Raw genomic sequence first — 15120 nt, 5'->3', positions numbered from 1 at the left:
CGAGATATTACACAGTACAGGTGAAATAGCTCCTGTCTTCCTGTGGTAGGGAAAAGCTGTATAACTAAGACATGCCACCTTAATAAAATACAGAAGCTAGGAAAAAAGTCACTCTAACTACTGAAGTTTAAGTTTTCATTTTATTCCGTTATGTTAAATAGTGTTATCACATGGTTTTGAATGTCAGGTAAGACTTGTGCAAATACTCTGTTTAAAATGGCGTTAACTAAATTAAATGTCTTTACGATCTCTTTTTTTTTTCCACAGAGCCAATAGATACTTAGAAAGAGCTGTAAAGCAATGGGATTATTTTCTCTGCAAGATTTTGTAGAGCTTTTTGTATGAAACAATTTTTTGAGACATCTTCATGCATAAAGGAAAAGAACTTTATAATTTAGGAACTAGGAGCCTCTTGCATCCTGTTACAGGCTGAAATGCATGGTAAAAGAGCATGAGGGAAAAAAAAAAGGTAGTTGACCTTTTGGAGCTGTTGGATGCCCTCAGATTTGAAGACTAGTAATCAGTGAAGGCTTTTTACCAAGACTGGTGCAATGAGCATGTGAAAGGGGAGCTGCCAGCTACAAAGTACAGGATAGGGCTGAGAGATGAAGAATGACATGAAGAGTGGGAGTGAAAGTGGGAGGAGATGACTCCAGATAATTTTTGGAAGAGCAGAACTGGCTGTGCTCCTAACTACTGAGATAACCATAGCATCTAATTCAGTCCAGTTTGTTTGGGGTCTACCTTCTGCCTCTTTGAAGCTGCCAGTAGGCAATGTTGCAGCAGCTGAATCCCAGAGGATTCTGAAAAACTGAGAGAAGATGCAGCATGGATGCTGTGAGGTGAACAGCACCAATGGATATTCTTGGCTCTTCTTCTTCACTTCAGTTCTCAAACAAAATATAAAATTCACTTGGGCTACCCTGATTACTGCCACAGAAGTTATTGGGGTGGAACCACCAATTCCAAGTCTTTATGGTGTCCCCTTGGATAGGCGGCCTGTAGATGGGAAACGTTCTTTTCTGAATAGGGCTTGTAGGTAGGATTTCTCAGAGAAACTAGATAGGTCAAAACCCCAGAGGTCTGAAAGAAAAAATATTTTTCTTTTACTTTCAATCTTGTTTTAACTAAAAGAACTGTGGAATGCTTCCACCATTACCAGAAACACTTCAGAGAGTGAGATACAGGGAGACAGACAGATCTGAGATCAGAGAGACATGCAATATCAAATCCCACAGGAGTTTCAACCAGAGAATCATAGAATGGTTTGGGTTTGAAACGACCTCAATGATATCTCATTCCAATCAGGCTGATGCTATTATATAGGGGGAGAAGGAGAAGGAAAATTGCCCAGATGTTATATTTTTGTCTGATAATTCACGTGTGACTCATGCAGGGGAAAGCACATCTTTAATATTAAACTGCTACTGTAGCAGGAGGGCTCATATTAATGACAATATACATATGCATTCTCCCTGAGATTACAGTACTGAATGTTAATGCTGGTGCTCAGAAACGAAGTAACAGGCAGTTACTTCGAAGTAAATTAGTGGATGAATTTACTGCATGCTAACTATTTTCTAATGATAAGTGAAAGTAGGCTAGACTACCCTGCACTCAGATTATCTGTCTACACTGCAAAGTGGAAAGCCACAGAGCAAACTCAAGCTGTAGAGCCCTGACTGCCACGCTGCTCATATAATATATATTTTATATATATATATATATAATCTCATCAGGATCATGAGGTAGTAGCAGATACGTGTCAAAGTTGTGTAGTAGAAGAGTACTCTTAGACTATTCATAATCTATTTACAGCTCTGCATTATCTTCTAGGATCCAAATTTAAGAGCTGAGCAAAGTACCTTACAGTATGAGGGACCTAATTCTAAACCAGTAATTGGTTTTATGATTTATTTGATTAACATGGTTTAGTGCTAGAGTCAGGTTATGGTTGGACTCGATGATCTTAAGGGTCTCTTCCAACCAAAATGATTCTATGATTTGTATCAGATTATGTCAGTGTCAAGCAGCATACCCAGACTGAGCACCAATGATGACAATGCCCAGATCCTTTAAATAATTTTTTAATCAAGGCTATTAAACCCCCCTTTTCAATGATGGTAAATGTTCTCAAAGAGATGAGTCTCAATGACCTCCTTTGACATGAAACAAACCCTCTAAATTATAAACCTCTGCAGTTGTGCAGAAACATGGACATTGAAGTTGGTTTTGAAAGTGTATGATGGTTTTGGTAGGATGAATTATTGTACATTTTAGGTCATTCCTGTTATTCATCCAGAAGTGTTGAAGTATCAAACTGCTAGGCTTGTTCTATAGAAAAGAAAGTATCTTATTTAGTAGTAAAGAATGATTACCTCTTGGAAAAATTGCCATTGTCCCTGCTGGTAGTTCAAAGGGTTTTAAACTTTTGCCTCCTACTATTAAGTACGTATTTATGGAGAGATGTTATGCAAGAAAATATCAGTTCCCATCTCTATACTTTACCTAAGCCATGTAAGCAATGTAATTTTATCTCCTACTTTTTTTGAAGTTTTTCCACGTTCTCTCCTTTGCATGCTTGAAACTAATTACTTGGATAGATGTAAACTGGTCTTACCTCCCATCAGTCCAAGGCAGTGAATGTCACAACAAATCCAGAGAAATGTCTCCTGACCAGTTTTTATTCTCACCACACACACCAGTAAAGAAACAGAGAAACTCCAGCAAGGGAACAATAAAAAAAATCCTTTCATTGACACCAGGGAAACAACACATCTAAAAATGGACCTTCTACCTCTTCTTCAGGAATTCCCCTTTTGAGAAAAGTCTCCAGGCCCCTGGGGTTGATTTCCAGGATCTCTCTTTAGTTGCAGAATGATGGCAGCTGCTTTTGTAAGAAGGCAGGAAGACCTGAAAGCTACTTCGGTTTTTGCTACTCTTACAGGAAGTATCTGAAGAGCACTAGAGTATGGCAGAGACAAAAATGAAACCTACAGAGATTAGCTCCAAGGACAGCTGTCTTTTCTAAAATTTATAATCCGTGTTATACATTACTTATATTATGTTAATTGTTTCCAAGTGGATATGTAAGTATTTTTGAAATAATTTGATTTGGAGTGGTTAGTGGAGATGGCAAACAGACAACAGGCACATTTTCTGCCACTTTCTCAAGAGCAACTCTTGTCTGATCTTGGTGTTTCTGTGTTCAATCAAATTAATCCCATTAAGAAACTCTCAAATTATTTCTGTTCACCAGAATGATACTTACACAAAATCATGTTTAATTATGTGTAGCTAATTATTTTAAAATGCATATCAAAACCCCCCAAAATACAGACTATGACAGCAGTTCCCTATATATCATTCCCATAATGGAAATTGGTGCAGGTCTCCAAAATGGATGTGAAGACAAACCTGAACATTGCATCCAAACCCACTACACTTAAGAGGGAAAATCAAACCTCTGTTCTATTCTCTCTCAGTAATGAGTCTCCAGTTGAAGCCTAAATGAAAATGTAGATTCGGATCTGAACTGTGACATATAACACTTCCTGTCACATCGTCTGCTTTTAGATTTTTTCTTTTCATAGCTCATCATCCGGATAGCCAGATTTTCCCTCTCACTTCATCAGTGTCAGCCATCAAAGCCTAAGTGTCTTTAAGTAACAGATTAAAAAACTTCCTTGAAACATTAACAATTCTATTCTATCTTTTTCAGAAAATCCTGCATTTCTCTGGTTGCATATATTTTTGTTACTAAACACTCATGTAAAACAGGACTTTTCATTCATTGTCTCCTTCAGATATATTTCACACCTCAAACTATAATCCATTTTACCTGGGTAGGAATTACATACTGGATGCTTTTACCTTCAGTTTCCCAGAAGGCTATAAATATTTTATATCAGTGCTTTTCAAGCCAGTGAACAACTGCGTTTTCTGGAAATTATTTCGGGAAAGCAGAAAACACCCCAACTTGAAGAAGAAGAAATTCTCCCTGATTACAAGGCCAGAACAATAATTTATTTTTGTTCCTGATGTGACTTTCTTGCTTTACAGAAAATCTTCTGACAAGTTATGAGGCATGGGGCCATTTCATCACTATTTTATTCATCAGCCATATTGTTGTAACACCTAGAGCAGAGAGTGGTGTTGCGTTCTGGTAGGTGTTGTACAAATGATCATTCCTGACTGGCAGCAGGTAAGCTATCATACCAAGCACAGCTCTGGCAGAAGCGGCTGCTCCTATGCAAATAACCGTAATAAAAATGGAAATAAGCCAGACAGAAGATCGGTTTCTTAGTAAGATTGTTCCAGAGTGCTCTTCAAACATGCATTTATCTTTATAAATAGGGCCTTGCATTCACTTTTGATGACAAATAAGAATTACATGGTATGGGAACAACAGAAACTGAATGCAACTCATGACAGACTAGCAGTGAAATAGGAGGGTCCTCTGATATTGCTCATTTAGAGAATGTAATTATAGGTGGGTACAAATCGTAACTCGATATAGATATCCAGATCTTCTGTTGGTGCTAATTCCTCTGGTCCACTGTAAGATGCCTAGCCAGTATGATGTGACAACTAGAAGCTTTAAAGATACTGCATTCTGCACTTACTTTGCCCTTCAAACTGCTGCACACCTGCAGGAAAAGAACAGGGTCGATAACTCATTTTATGTGACCTCTGAGATGGTTATGTCTTTCAGTCACTGCCAAAATTGAAACAAGTATCCTAGACACGAAAGGTTGTACATTGGACCATCTGAGCTGCTTTATTCTCCAAGAATGCCTAAAGAAAACTTCAGAATGTGAGTACTAAAATGCGGCAAAGAAACCAGCACGTGGGCATGGGGTTATGTGGGAGACAGCTGGGTGGACTTTGATTTTGTAGTGCTATGATTGTGTTTAAAAATTTAGCTCAGAAAGAACGAGTGCGAAGACTAAACCTCCTGCTTATGTCACGGTTTCATCGATGTGGTTACCTGACTATGTTGCTAGCATACCTGCCAGCTCAGCCACTCAGAAGAGTAAGAAGTGGTTCCCTTGCATTGCTCTGTCTGCACTCTGAGTATTTTAAAGGAGTGTAGCATAAACAGTATTTCTTGCCTTCTCTTTCATTTGGTGTTTCTTCCATTTTCTTTTCACACCACAGCGTATAGTGCATTGGTTCCATCTGTGTTTCAAGAATGGTCCTTTTCTTTTCCTTCACTCTATTATTTATCTCTGACACTGCAGTATTTTCTCTGTTGTATGCCTATCTCCATTTTTTCTCATGCATCTTGCTCAGTCTACCCCAAACCATTGCCTGATTAGAATGGCCAGGAAAGTGTTGTTTTTAGCTGGATCCAAATAACCACTCAAAAAAGTTAAGCTTATTTACTGGCTGAGCTGTGGACGCAGTACTGTCATACCGTGGTAGTTTCTTAGAGAGAACGCATTTACAGAGAGCTGCCATCTCAAAGGAAACAGAATCTCTCTGGCAATTAATCTATCATAGGACATGGACACTGCAACACTTTTCAGTGAATTCTAGCTGATATTTTTGTGCACAATTACTTGGTAGGAAAGAGTCAAGCCCCATTCCTTACTGGCAGAGCTATTCCAGTTGTTGAATGCTTCACCTGAAGTCATTTGTCTCCTCACTTTAACTAATGAACACAGAGGCCGCAGCCTGGCTGAAGCAGAGTCAGCTCTAGGCCAACCACCCTAATTCAGTGCGTGGAGGTGTGAACGCACCCAGTTTCCAAACACTCGCCAAAATCAGACTGCATCGTCTTTTTTACTATCTACAGAACTGACCTGGAAAGTACCAGAAAATAGTCCATGTCTCTCTTGCTAACCAACCACTTTAAAGGCTTGTCATTTCCTGTTTCATAGAAGTTGAACGCATTAAATTTAAAAAAGGAAACAAATGAAAAAGTGTATCTTGAAAAAGTCACTTAGCGATGTGGTCAATTGGTTTTTCAGTTCAAAAATCAGTTTAATTGATTACTGTCTTAGACCACTAAATAAAAAAAAAGTTTACAATTTTCTGGATTAAACACTTCACTGCAGTTCAAGCAACCACATTCCAGTACAAAGCACTTAGAGAAAATAATATCAATACCCTCTTATCTCTGAAAAGGGAAAAAACCCCTCTTTAAAAGCTGTAAATGTCAGGGGAATAATTGATTCCTGAAGTGAGTAACCCTGGAAATTCATGTAAGATGCCAGCAGTGGAGATATTAAGCAATGGAAAGCGAGACAGCCTAGAAGTGAAGCCAAGGTGGTTTAAGATGCATCTGCATTGCCTTTCTAGTTCAGCTGGGGAACTGGCTGGGAAGCTGCTGCACTGGGAAATAACAATGAGGTCCCTAAAAGGGATGGAAAAAGTATAGCAGAGTGCTCCTGTAGGTGTTACAGATTTCCAAAGGACCTCGCTGGTGGGCCTCACTGTGAGAAAGTGGCAGTTTTGGCAGAGTGATGAGAAACAAGAGGATGCACTGCGATAAGAGGTCTGACTGCATGGATAAAGGCAGTATACAAAGCATATGATAACTTCACAGTGGAAGATACTGTTTAAAATAACTTCAATATCTCCTCATAGAAGCAGTCGTCCCAATGATTTCCTTGTGTTCCCTTCACCTGACACCTGGAGAGTAACAAAACTGTACAAATATGATGTTACAAGTGTCTCTTCACCTGTATCTGGTTTTCTCCAGAAATCGTCCAGACAGTCACTTATTTGTGTGCAGACCAGCCTTTGTGACAAGGTGAACATAACCCTTCCTTTAGGTATAACTCCAGTGTCACCACTTTCTAGTCAAGAACCACATGTGCAGCAAGTGTCCTGCTGCAAACACAACACACATCATTGTCCCGTGTGCTTATGGTTTTCAGTATTCTCTGAAAATACCTAACAAAATAGCCAGGTATAAAATGAAATCTTACCTATAACTTTTCCTAGGAATAGTGCCTTTGGGGAGTTGAACTGAATGTCAGATGCTGTTGGAAGGCTGTAACTTGTTGGAGGATAGTGATCAAGCTGGGGGAAGAGAAAAGAAATTATGAGTATTTTGAACTGATCTGCCTTCTTACAGTGCTACTGGATCAGGTCTACTTTACGGAGTTTATGCCTCCACCTACAACTGAGATAGGCTCTGCTTTCATTTCTGATAAAGGAGAAATAATAGTTAATAGCCCTACTTCTGTATGTGCCATTTCCAAGGTTTCCAAGGCCTGAAAAACACCTATATTGGACATCTGTTTGTTCTTATTTCTGGAAGAATTTCAGCTTTTGCTTGTGTGCTTCAATATAATTGCTAAAAATAACAACAGCGTCCACATTAACAATAAAACTTATTATTATTTTATGCAAGAGTTCCATTTGGGACTTGTTACTGCTAAATCTACATTTACATGCTTTGCCCACAGAAAAATAGCTGAGAATTTGAGACTAATGTGCATGTTGGCCATTCTCTTTTTCTGTCAGAAAACTCATGAATTAATGACAGAAATTTTTTCATTTCATGTTTATTATTTTCTTATTGATAATGTTGTTCAACTTCATTGTGATGACACCTAGTGAAACCTAAGAAATAAAATCAAGAGTAATCAACCTAGCTAAATAGTTTAATGTGCAGGAAACTCTTAGTGTCCCTGATGTGGCACAGGAATCACATATTATTAGCATATTTTTTCCTGTTTTTTAAACTATTTAACAGAAAAATGTGAAGAGAGAGGAAGAAAACAAATAGCCTATGCTTAGCAATAGCACTTTAAAGATAGTTCAGTACAGCTCAGTAGTTTTGATGATCACATTTCATGAAGTTAATTCAGGTGAATTTTTATCTTTGCTGGTTTTATTAATTTTCTTGGCTTCATGTGTTTAGTACACAGGCTTAAAGAGGACAGAACAACAATTGTATATTTTATTCTGGCATTACCTTGGCATGAAACAAGACAGAAATTCATATATGATTTAAGACTTTGCAGGGTATTATAGCTTATAGAAGTAACACTCATGAAGCTGCAATATTAAAGGGCCTATGACTTTGTCACATACCTTTTTGCCATATTTCTAATTTCAAAACATTATTATCTTGGATGAGTTTGATTCAATGACACTGCAAAAGTTCATTTCAGTGGTTAAAAGGAAATGAATGGCAGATAGCATAGAACTGAAAGGCTGAATCCCATTATACCCCGGAATTCTGTGAACTCATTACTTGGAAAGCCTGCTGATGTAATACCCGTGAATCTGCAAAGGTAATCATCTCAAAAAACTATGATAACTGGAAAAGAGGGCTCATATCTTTCTTATACTGCCCCATAAAACCTCAACAAGAGAAGGAAAAAGTTCCCTGCAGATGCTAAAAGAGGTCTAGCAAATACTCATGTTCAAAAATGATTTTTAATTGATTATAATTAGTTTTCACGCTGATTATTTAAAATTTGGCCATCAGTGTTTATCAACGTGACTACTGGCTAGCTCCCAATTTTAAACTGTAGATTTTTGAGTAAAATTTATGGAAACACATAGTTCCACCTTCTTACTCTGAAAAGTAAGAAATTTCACTTTGTTCACAGCATCTTGAACAGCTTTTCTCAGATTTTTAACAGACAGCAGAAGTACATATTTTGCCCGAAAATAGACTTATATAATTTCAAATTAAAAATATTTTTGAAAGAGTGTAGTCAAGTGAATACAAAGAGTTCAAATATAAAACAGTTCTTGACCTTAACCACATCAGGCCCTACTAAGTACAAACTCCAGTTAAGTGCTTCTTATTGGGTTCTCTGGTGGAAGGGAAATCAGTGTGCCAGCATCCAACATCACAGCCATCAGACCCGCTGTCAATGCTGCAGATATATCAGGTGAGAAAAATATTCCCTTCTTATTTCAGAAGATGAATAGGAATAGCTCAGAGTTTTCATGGTATTTACCAATATGGTTATTAAACTAAAGATATAGACTCTAGAGAGGCATATCAGGAAAAGATTGGTGAAACGACCAATCCACAAAACCCTGATTCTCTAGTCTCTCATATGCCAAGACTTTAACCTCATGTAACTTCTTTGCCTGCAGTGGAATTATTTCTGATACATTCTGATTGCACAGGATTAATCTTCTAGGTTCTTCTTTTATAGATATGATTTAAAATATGCTGAAGTAACTCTGATAAAATAATCTGGCATACTACCACGTACATTAGTATTTGTCAGCATCAATAACATTTAACTTCTTTCTTTTCTAATGTTTAAATATTTATTTTTCTTGTAAGTTGGAATCTGAGCAGTGTGGTTGATCAGATCATCACTACTCTGATAAGATACTAATAAATCATAATAACCATTATCAATCTATCATTTCATTTATCAATGTACTGAGGGTATCCTAGAGCTGTAACCATCATTCAGGTGTCCATTATCAGAGTAACTATTAGGAACAAGTAATAAAAAAGTCACCCCTGCCTAATATGCAGGCTGCCTCTACCTGAGAACGTTAATTGTGTCTGCAGGGCGTACCTGAAAATGAAAAATCAATTTAAATGATGAATCACTGTGAGCACATGCACAAATACTGAACATCAAATCTAGTGATAGAGCAAGCTCCCACTCCACTGCCGGCTTTGGCATTTCTTGTCCCTGGGGGTTGTCTGCATTGCTGCCCACAGACAGCTTTGAGCTGTGCCCTTCTCTAGTCCTGGCACCTGAAATGACATGGTGCAACACAAGGCAACAATGAGGGAACAGTGAGACTTATGTCCACTTGCTTTTATTGCTTGTCTTTGTTCTAAACCAGAATTATCTAATAAAAGAAAACTTTTTCTAGAGGCACTTAATCTGGGATTTCTTTATTTAGGTCAGAGAGTCAAAGGACCAAGCTGAATTCTTTCCAAACTTGTGTGTGACTGCCATCCAGTGGGTGCTGAAGTGTGAGCAGCTCCAACTGAGCAGCCTGCAGTCTTTGTATGAAATACTAGGCTATCGATTTAATACAAGACACATAATAAAAAAGGAATTAGTAGCATCAAATGATATTTGAAAAAAGATACTACATTCTTTAATGAAAATTAAATAGAACATCTGCATACATAGAGGTTGATGTAATGAATTTGTATTAAATTACGGTTTTTAAATTATAGTTAAGATTTTTCATTACAGATACTTTTCTTTAAAAACATTAATTTTGTTTGAGCTTAATATAAACATACAGTGTGGCTTTGAGCACTACACAGATTAAAGCAGATGGCAGTTTCTGAGGAACTTGCAGTTTCTGTTCTCAAGTCACGTCACAGCAGGCAGACTGTCTTTATCTGAAGTTGCTGGCATTTAAGCAGAAGTTCAATAAAATGCTATTTCTTTTAAATTACTGATCACTTAAATAATGAAACATCTTGACTGGAATCCTGAGATTAACAGACATATCAATCTGAGGACAAATATAATGTCTACATCACCATAGCAGCCTCAAAAAACCCCAAATATATACACATATATAAAGATATATACACATACGTACACATTAAAGTCACCCTGTAGATAAATCTACATCTGTATCATTGTCAGTCCAGCCTATGTGTATGTACTGACTATGAAAATCAAATAGGAGATACCTTTCTTAGAGGGATGACTAAAATCTGATGTCTTAATGGTAAAATAAAGATGAGTATTCCTCTGCTGAAAGGTTAGGGAAAATCCTTACAAACGGTTTAACATTGTGATATTTGGAAATATTTTATATTTTTAATGCAACAGAAGAGGAGTAGATTCAGGTGGCAATTGTGTAATTCCTTAGGGTCACCTAAGCGAATTTTAGAATCATAGAATTATAGAGTCCTTTTGGCTAAAGAGACCCTTAAGATCATTGACTCCAACCATAACCAAAATCTAGCACTAAACCATGTCCCTAAGAGCCTTATCTATATATCTTTTAAACTCCTCCAGGGATGGTGACTCAGCCACTTCCCTGGGCAGCCTGTTCCAGTGCTTCACAACCATTTCTGTGAAGAAATGTTTCCTAATATCCAATCTGAACCTTCTCTGGTGCAACTTGAGGCCATTTCCTCTTATGCTATCACTTGCTACTTGGGAGAAGAGACCAATACCCTCCATGCTACAAGTTCATTTAAGATAGTTGTAGAGAGCAATAACGTCTCCCCTCAGCTTCCTTTTCTCCAGGCTAAGCAGTCCCAGTTCCCTTAGGTGCTCCTCTTAAGACTTGTGCTCCAGACCCCTCACCAGCCTTGTCACTCTCCTCTGCACTCTCTCCAGCACTTCAATGCCTTTTCTATAGTGACGGGCCCAAAACTGAACACAGTATTTGAGGTGCAGCCTCACCACCACTTCCCTAGTCCTGCTGGCCACACTATTGTTTATGCACGTCAGGATGCTGTTGGCTTTTTTGGCCACCTGGGGACACTGCTGGCTCATGTTCAGGTGACTGTCGGTCAACACCCCCAGATCCTTTTCCACCCAGCAGCTTTCCAGCCACTCTTCCCCAAGCCTGTAGTGTTGCATGGGGTTGTTGTGACCCAAGTGCAGAACCCAGCACTTGGCCTTGTTAAACCTCATACAATTGGCCTCAGTGCAATGATCCAGCCAGTCCAGATCCCTCTGTATGGCCTCCTACCCTCCAGCAGATCAACATTTCCACCTAACATGGTGTCATCTGCAAACTTACTAAGGGTGCATTCAATCCCCTCATCCAGATCATTGATAAATATATTAAACAGAACTGGCCCCAATACTGAGCCCTGGGGAACACCACTCATGACCGACCACCAACCAGATTTGACTCTGTTCACTCTGGGGGCCCGGCCATCCAGACAGTTCTTTATCCAGCAAAGAGTACACCCATTCATGCCATGAGCTGCCAGTTTCTCCAGAAGAATGTTGTGGGATACGGTGTCAAAGGCTTTACTGAAGTCTAGGTACACAACTTCCACAGCCTTTCCCTCATCTACTAAGTGGGTCATCTTGTCATAGAAGGAGATCGGGTTGGTCAAACAGGACCTGCCTTTCATAAACCCACGCTGACCGGGCCTGATTGCATGTTTCTCTTGTATGTGCTGCATGATGGCACTAAGTGGCACTAAGGATGATCTATCTGTTCCATGACCTTCTCTGGCACCGAGGTCAGACTGACAGGTCTGTAATTTTCCGGATCCTCCTTCTGACCCTTTGTGTAGGTGGCTGTCATGTTTGCCAACTTCAAGTCAACTGGGATCCCATCCGGCCCCATAGACTTGTGTGTGTCCAAGTGGTGTAGCAGGTTGCCAACCATTTCCCCTTGGATTCTTGGGGCTTCATTCTGCTCCCCATCCCTGTCTTCTGGCTCAGGGGGGTGTGTACCTGGAGCACAACTGGTCTTACTATTGAAGACTGAGGCAAAGAAGGCATTTAGTACCTCAGCCTTTCCGTCATCCTCTGTCACTGTGTTTTTCCCCACATTCACCGAAGGGTGGAGATTCTCCTTAGCACTCCTTTTGTTGCTGATTTACTTACAGGAGCATTTTTTCTTCCCTCTTAGGGCAGTAGCCAGGTCCAGCTCCAGTTGGGCTTTGGCCCTTCTAATTTTCTTCCAGCAGCTCTCGCGAGAGCAGCTGACGTGGCGTGGGTGTTGCCAGGGTAACAGCGGCAGATTTTAAACCGGTCATAGCCCAGAACTAGCACTCAGTCCCCGAGGTCACCTGGTCGGAGCCGGCGCAGCCAGAGCAGCACTAGCAGATCTTGAGGTACAGGGGAGTTTTGGTTTCGGGAGGTTCCTTTGCCAGGGGGCCCCCGGGAGACTGGTGCAACACGGCAGCATCCAGCAGCTCTCGCGAGAGCGGCTGAAGTGACGTGGGCATTGCCAGGGTAACAACAACCACACCCCCGCCCCAGCCTTGACAAAGCCTCAGGGAGGGCAGGGACACGTCGCTGCCCACCAGGCACTGGGAGGTGAGACCAGCGTGTGAAGCGGGTGAGCAGCACCCACACTGTGCTGCGGCAGCGGGTGTGGTAGCTCCTGCAGCAGGGTGCAGAGGTGCTGTCCCTCCTTGCTCCATAGACCATCTCACCTATTGGCAGTGTCCCAGACTGCAGCTGACCATGGTCTCCTCCAGACAGAGAGCTTGCCCCCAAAAGACTGTGGTGACCCAGATGGAGGGCCTGCCCCGATCTGTGTCTGTTCAGGTGTCTGGCTGCAGGGAGTGCCAGAGGCTGCTGCTGCCGGGGGAGGGAGGCAGGCATTCCACCTGCGTGAGGTGTGAGCAGGTGCGAGATCTGCTCAGCATGGGGGTGGAACTGAAGGAGGAGGTTGAGACACTGAGGACCATCAGGGAGTGTGAGAAGGAGATCAACTGGTGGAGTAACTCCCTGGCGTGCCAGCCAGAAAGGCACCAGGGAGATACCCCCCAAAAGGTGATGGACCTTCCGCCCTGTCAGGCAGAGTGGGGAGACCTGGGACAGCCCCTGCCCTGTGGCTGTCAGGCAGAGGTAGGGGACCAAAAAGACGAGGAGAGTTGGAAGGAAGTCCCAGTTTGGCATCACAGGCAACCCCACTCCCTACCTGCCTTGCTTCCCCAGGTGCCCCTCCATAATAGGTTAGCGGTGCTGGATCTTGAAGGAGAGGCAGGTGAGGATGTGGTGGAAGGCACAACTATGAGGTCACAAAGGAAGAGGCAGTTGACTCCACCCCTCAAGTCTGCCTCTGATAAGGAAGAAAGAAGGGTAACTGTAGCAGGCAATTCCCTTCTGAGAGGAACACAGGGCCCAATGTGCAGAGTTGACCCTCATCATAGGGAAGCGTGCAGTCTACCCGGAGCCCAGATCAGGGATATCACCAGGGCACTCCCCAGCCTGGTGCACTCGACAGACTACGACCCGCTACTGATCTTCCAGACAGGTGGGGAGGAAGCTGCATCCCGTAGTCTGAGGGGAATGAAGAAAGACTTCGAGGCCTTGGGATAGTTGGTGAAAGAGTCTGGGGCGCAAGTTATTTTCTCTTCCCTCCTTCCATTTTTGGATGATGATGTGGGATGGAATAGAAGGATCCAGTCCATAAATTCTTGGCTATGAGACTGGTGCTACAGACAGGGCTTTGGGTTCTTTGATAATGGCTGGTTTTATAAGACACCAGTCCAGACAGTAATACATGGGAAAGGATTATCTCAGGGGGCAGAAGGATGCTGGGACAGGAATTAGCAGGGCTCATTTGGAGAGCTTTAAACTAGATTTCAAGGGGGATGGGGCTGTAGCTGGGCTTGCACCAGTGGGGCAGCACTCTAGAATTGATGAAGACTGGGAGGCCTCCCACCCCCCTAGGGTGAAATTGGTGTGCTCAGCTCGCTCCCTGAAATGCCTGTACACCAATGCATGCAGCATGGGGAATAAACCGGAGGAGTTAGAAACCTGTGTTTGGTCAGGAGTTTATGATCTGGTGGCAATTACAGAGACATGGTGGGACAGCTCACATGACTGGAATGTGGTCATGGATGGCTGTGTCCTTCTCAGGAAAGACAGGCCAGCAAGACAAGGTGGTGGAGTTGCTCTTTACATGAGAGAGCAACTACAATGTATTGCATACTGTCCGGGGCGGATGAGGAGCGAGTTGAGAGTCTGTGGGTGAGAATTAAGGGTCAGGCTGGCAGGGCTGATACTGTTGTGGGTGTGTATTACAGGCCACCAGATCAGGGTGAGGAGGTTGATGAGGCCTTCTACAGGCAGCTGAGAGCGGCCTCACAATTAGAGTCCCTGGTTGTCATGGAGGATTTTAGCTACCCTCGCAATCAGAGTCCCTGGCTATTGTGGGGAATTTAAATACCCAGATATTTGCTGGAAGGACTACTTAGCCAGCCATCCACAGTCCAGGAGGTTCCTCCAGTGCATTGACGATAACTTCCTGATGCAAATGGTGGATGAGCCGACTAGGAGAGGAGTGCTGCTGGATCTCATTCTCACTAACCAGGAGGGTCTGGTTGAAGCTGTAAAGGTTGAGGGCTGCCTTGGTTGCAGTGACCATGAGATGGTGGAGTTCAGGATCTCATGTGGCAAGAACAGAATACCAAGCAGAATGGCAACCCTGGACTTCAGTAGAGCCAACTTTGGCCTTTTCAAGCAATTGCTGGGGGAAATCCCGTGGGAAAGG

General features: G+C 41.8%; 1 protein-coding gene across 1 annotated transcript in view; it reads right to left on the bottom strand.

The window, feature by feature from the left end:
* The window catches only part of CNTNAP2 (contactin associated protein 2), a 1184740-nt gene that overhangs the window by 50078 nt on the left and 1119542 nt on the right, over positions 1 to 15120 (bottom strand). Inside the window, exon 21 of the mRNA XM_065627584.1 lies at positions 6939 to 7032. Within this exon, the coding sequence (XP_065483656.1) occupies positions 6939 to 7032 (94 nt within the window). The remainder of the gene's footprint in view (positions 1 to 6938; positions 7033 to 15120) is intronic.

This window comes from Caloenas nicobarica, chromosome 2 (assembly GCF_036013445.1).
Source record: "Caloenas nicobarica isolate bCalNic1 chromosome 2, bCalNic1.hap1, whole genome shotgun sequence".
NCBI lineage: Eukaryota > Metazoa > Chordata > Aves > Columbiformes > Columbidae > Caloenas > Caloenas nicobarica.
Note: the sequence above shows the minus strand (reverse complement) of the source record. Positions and strands in the feature narration are given on the sequence as shown.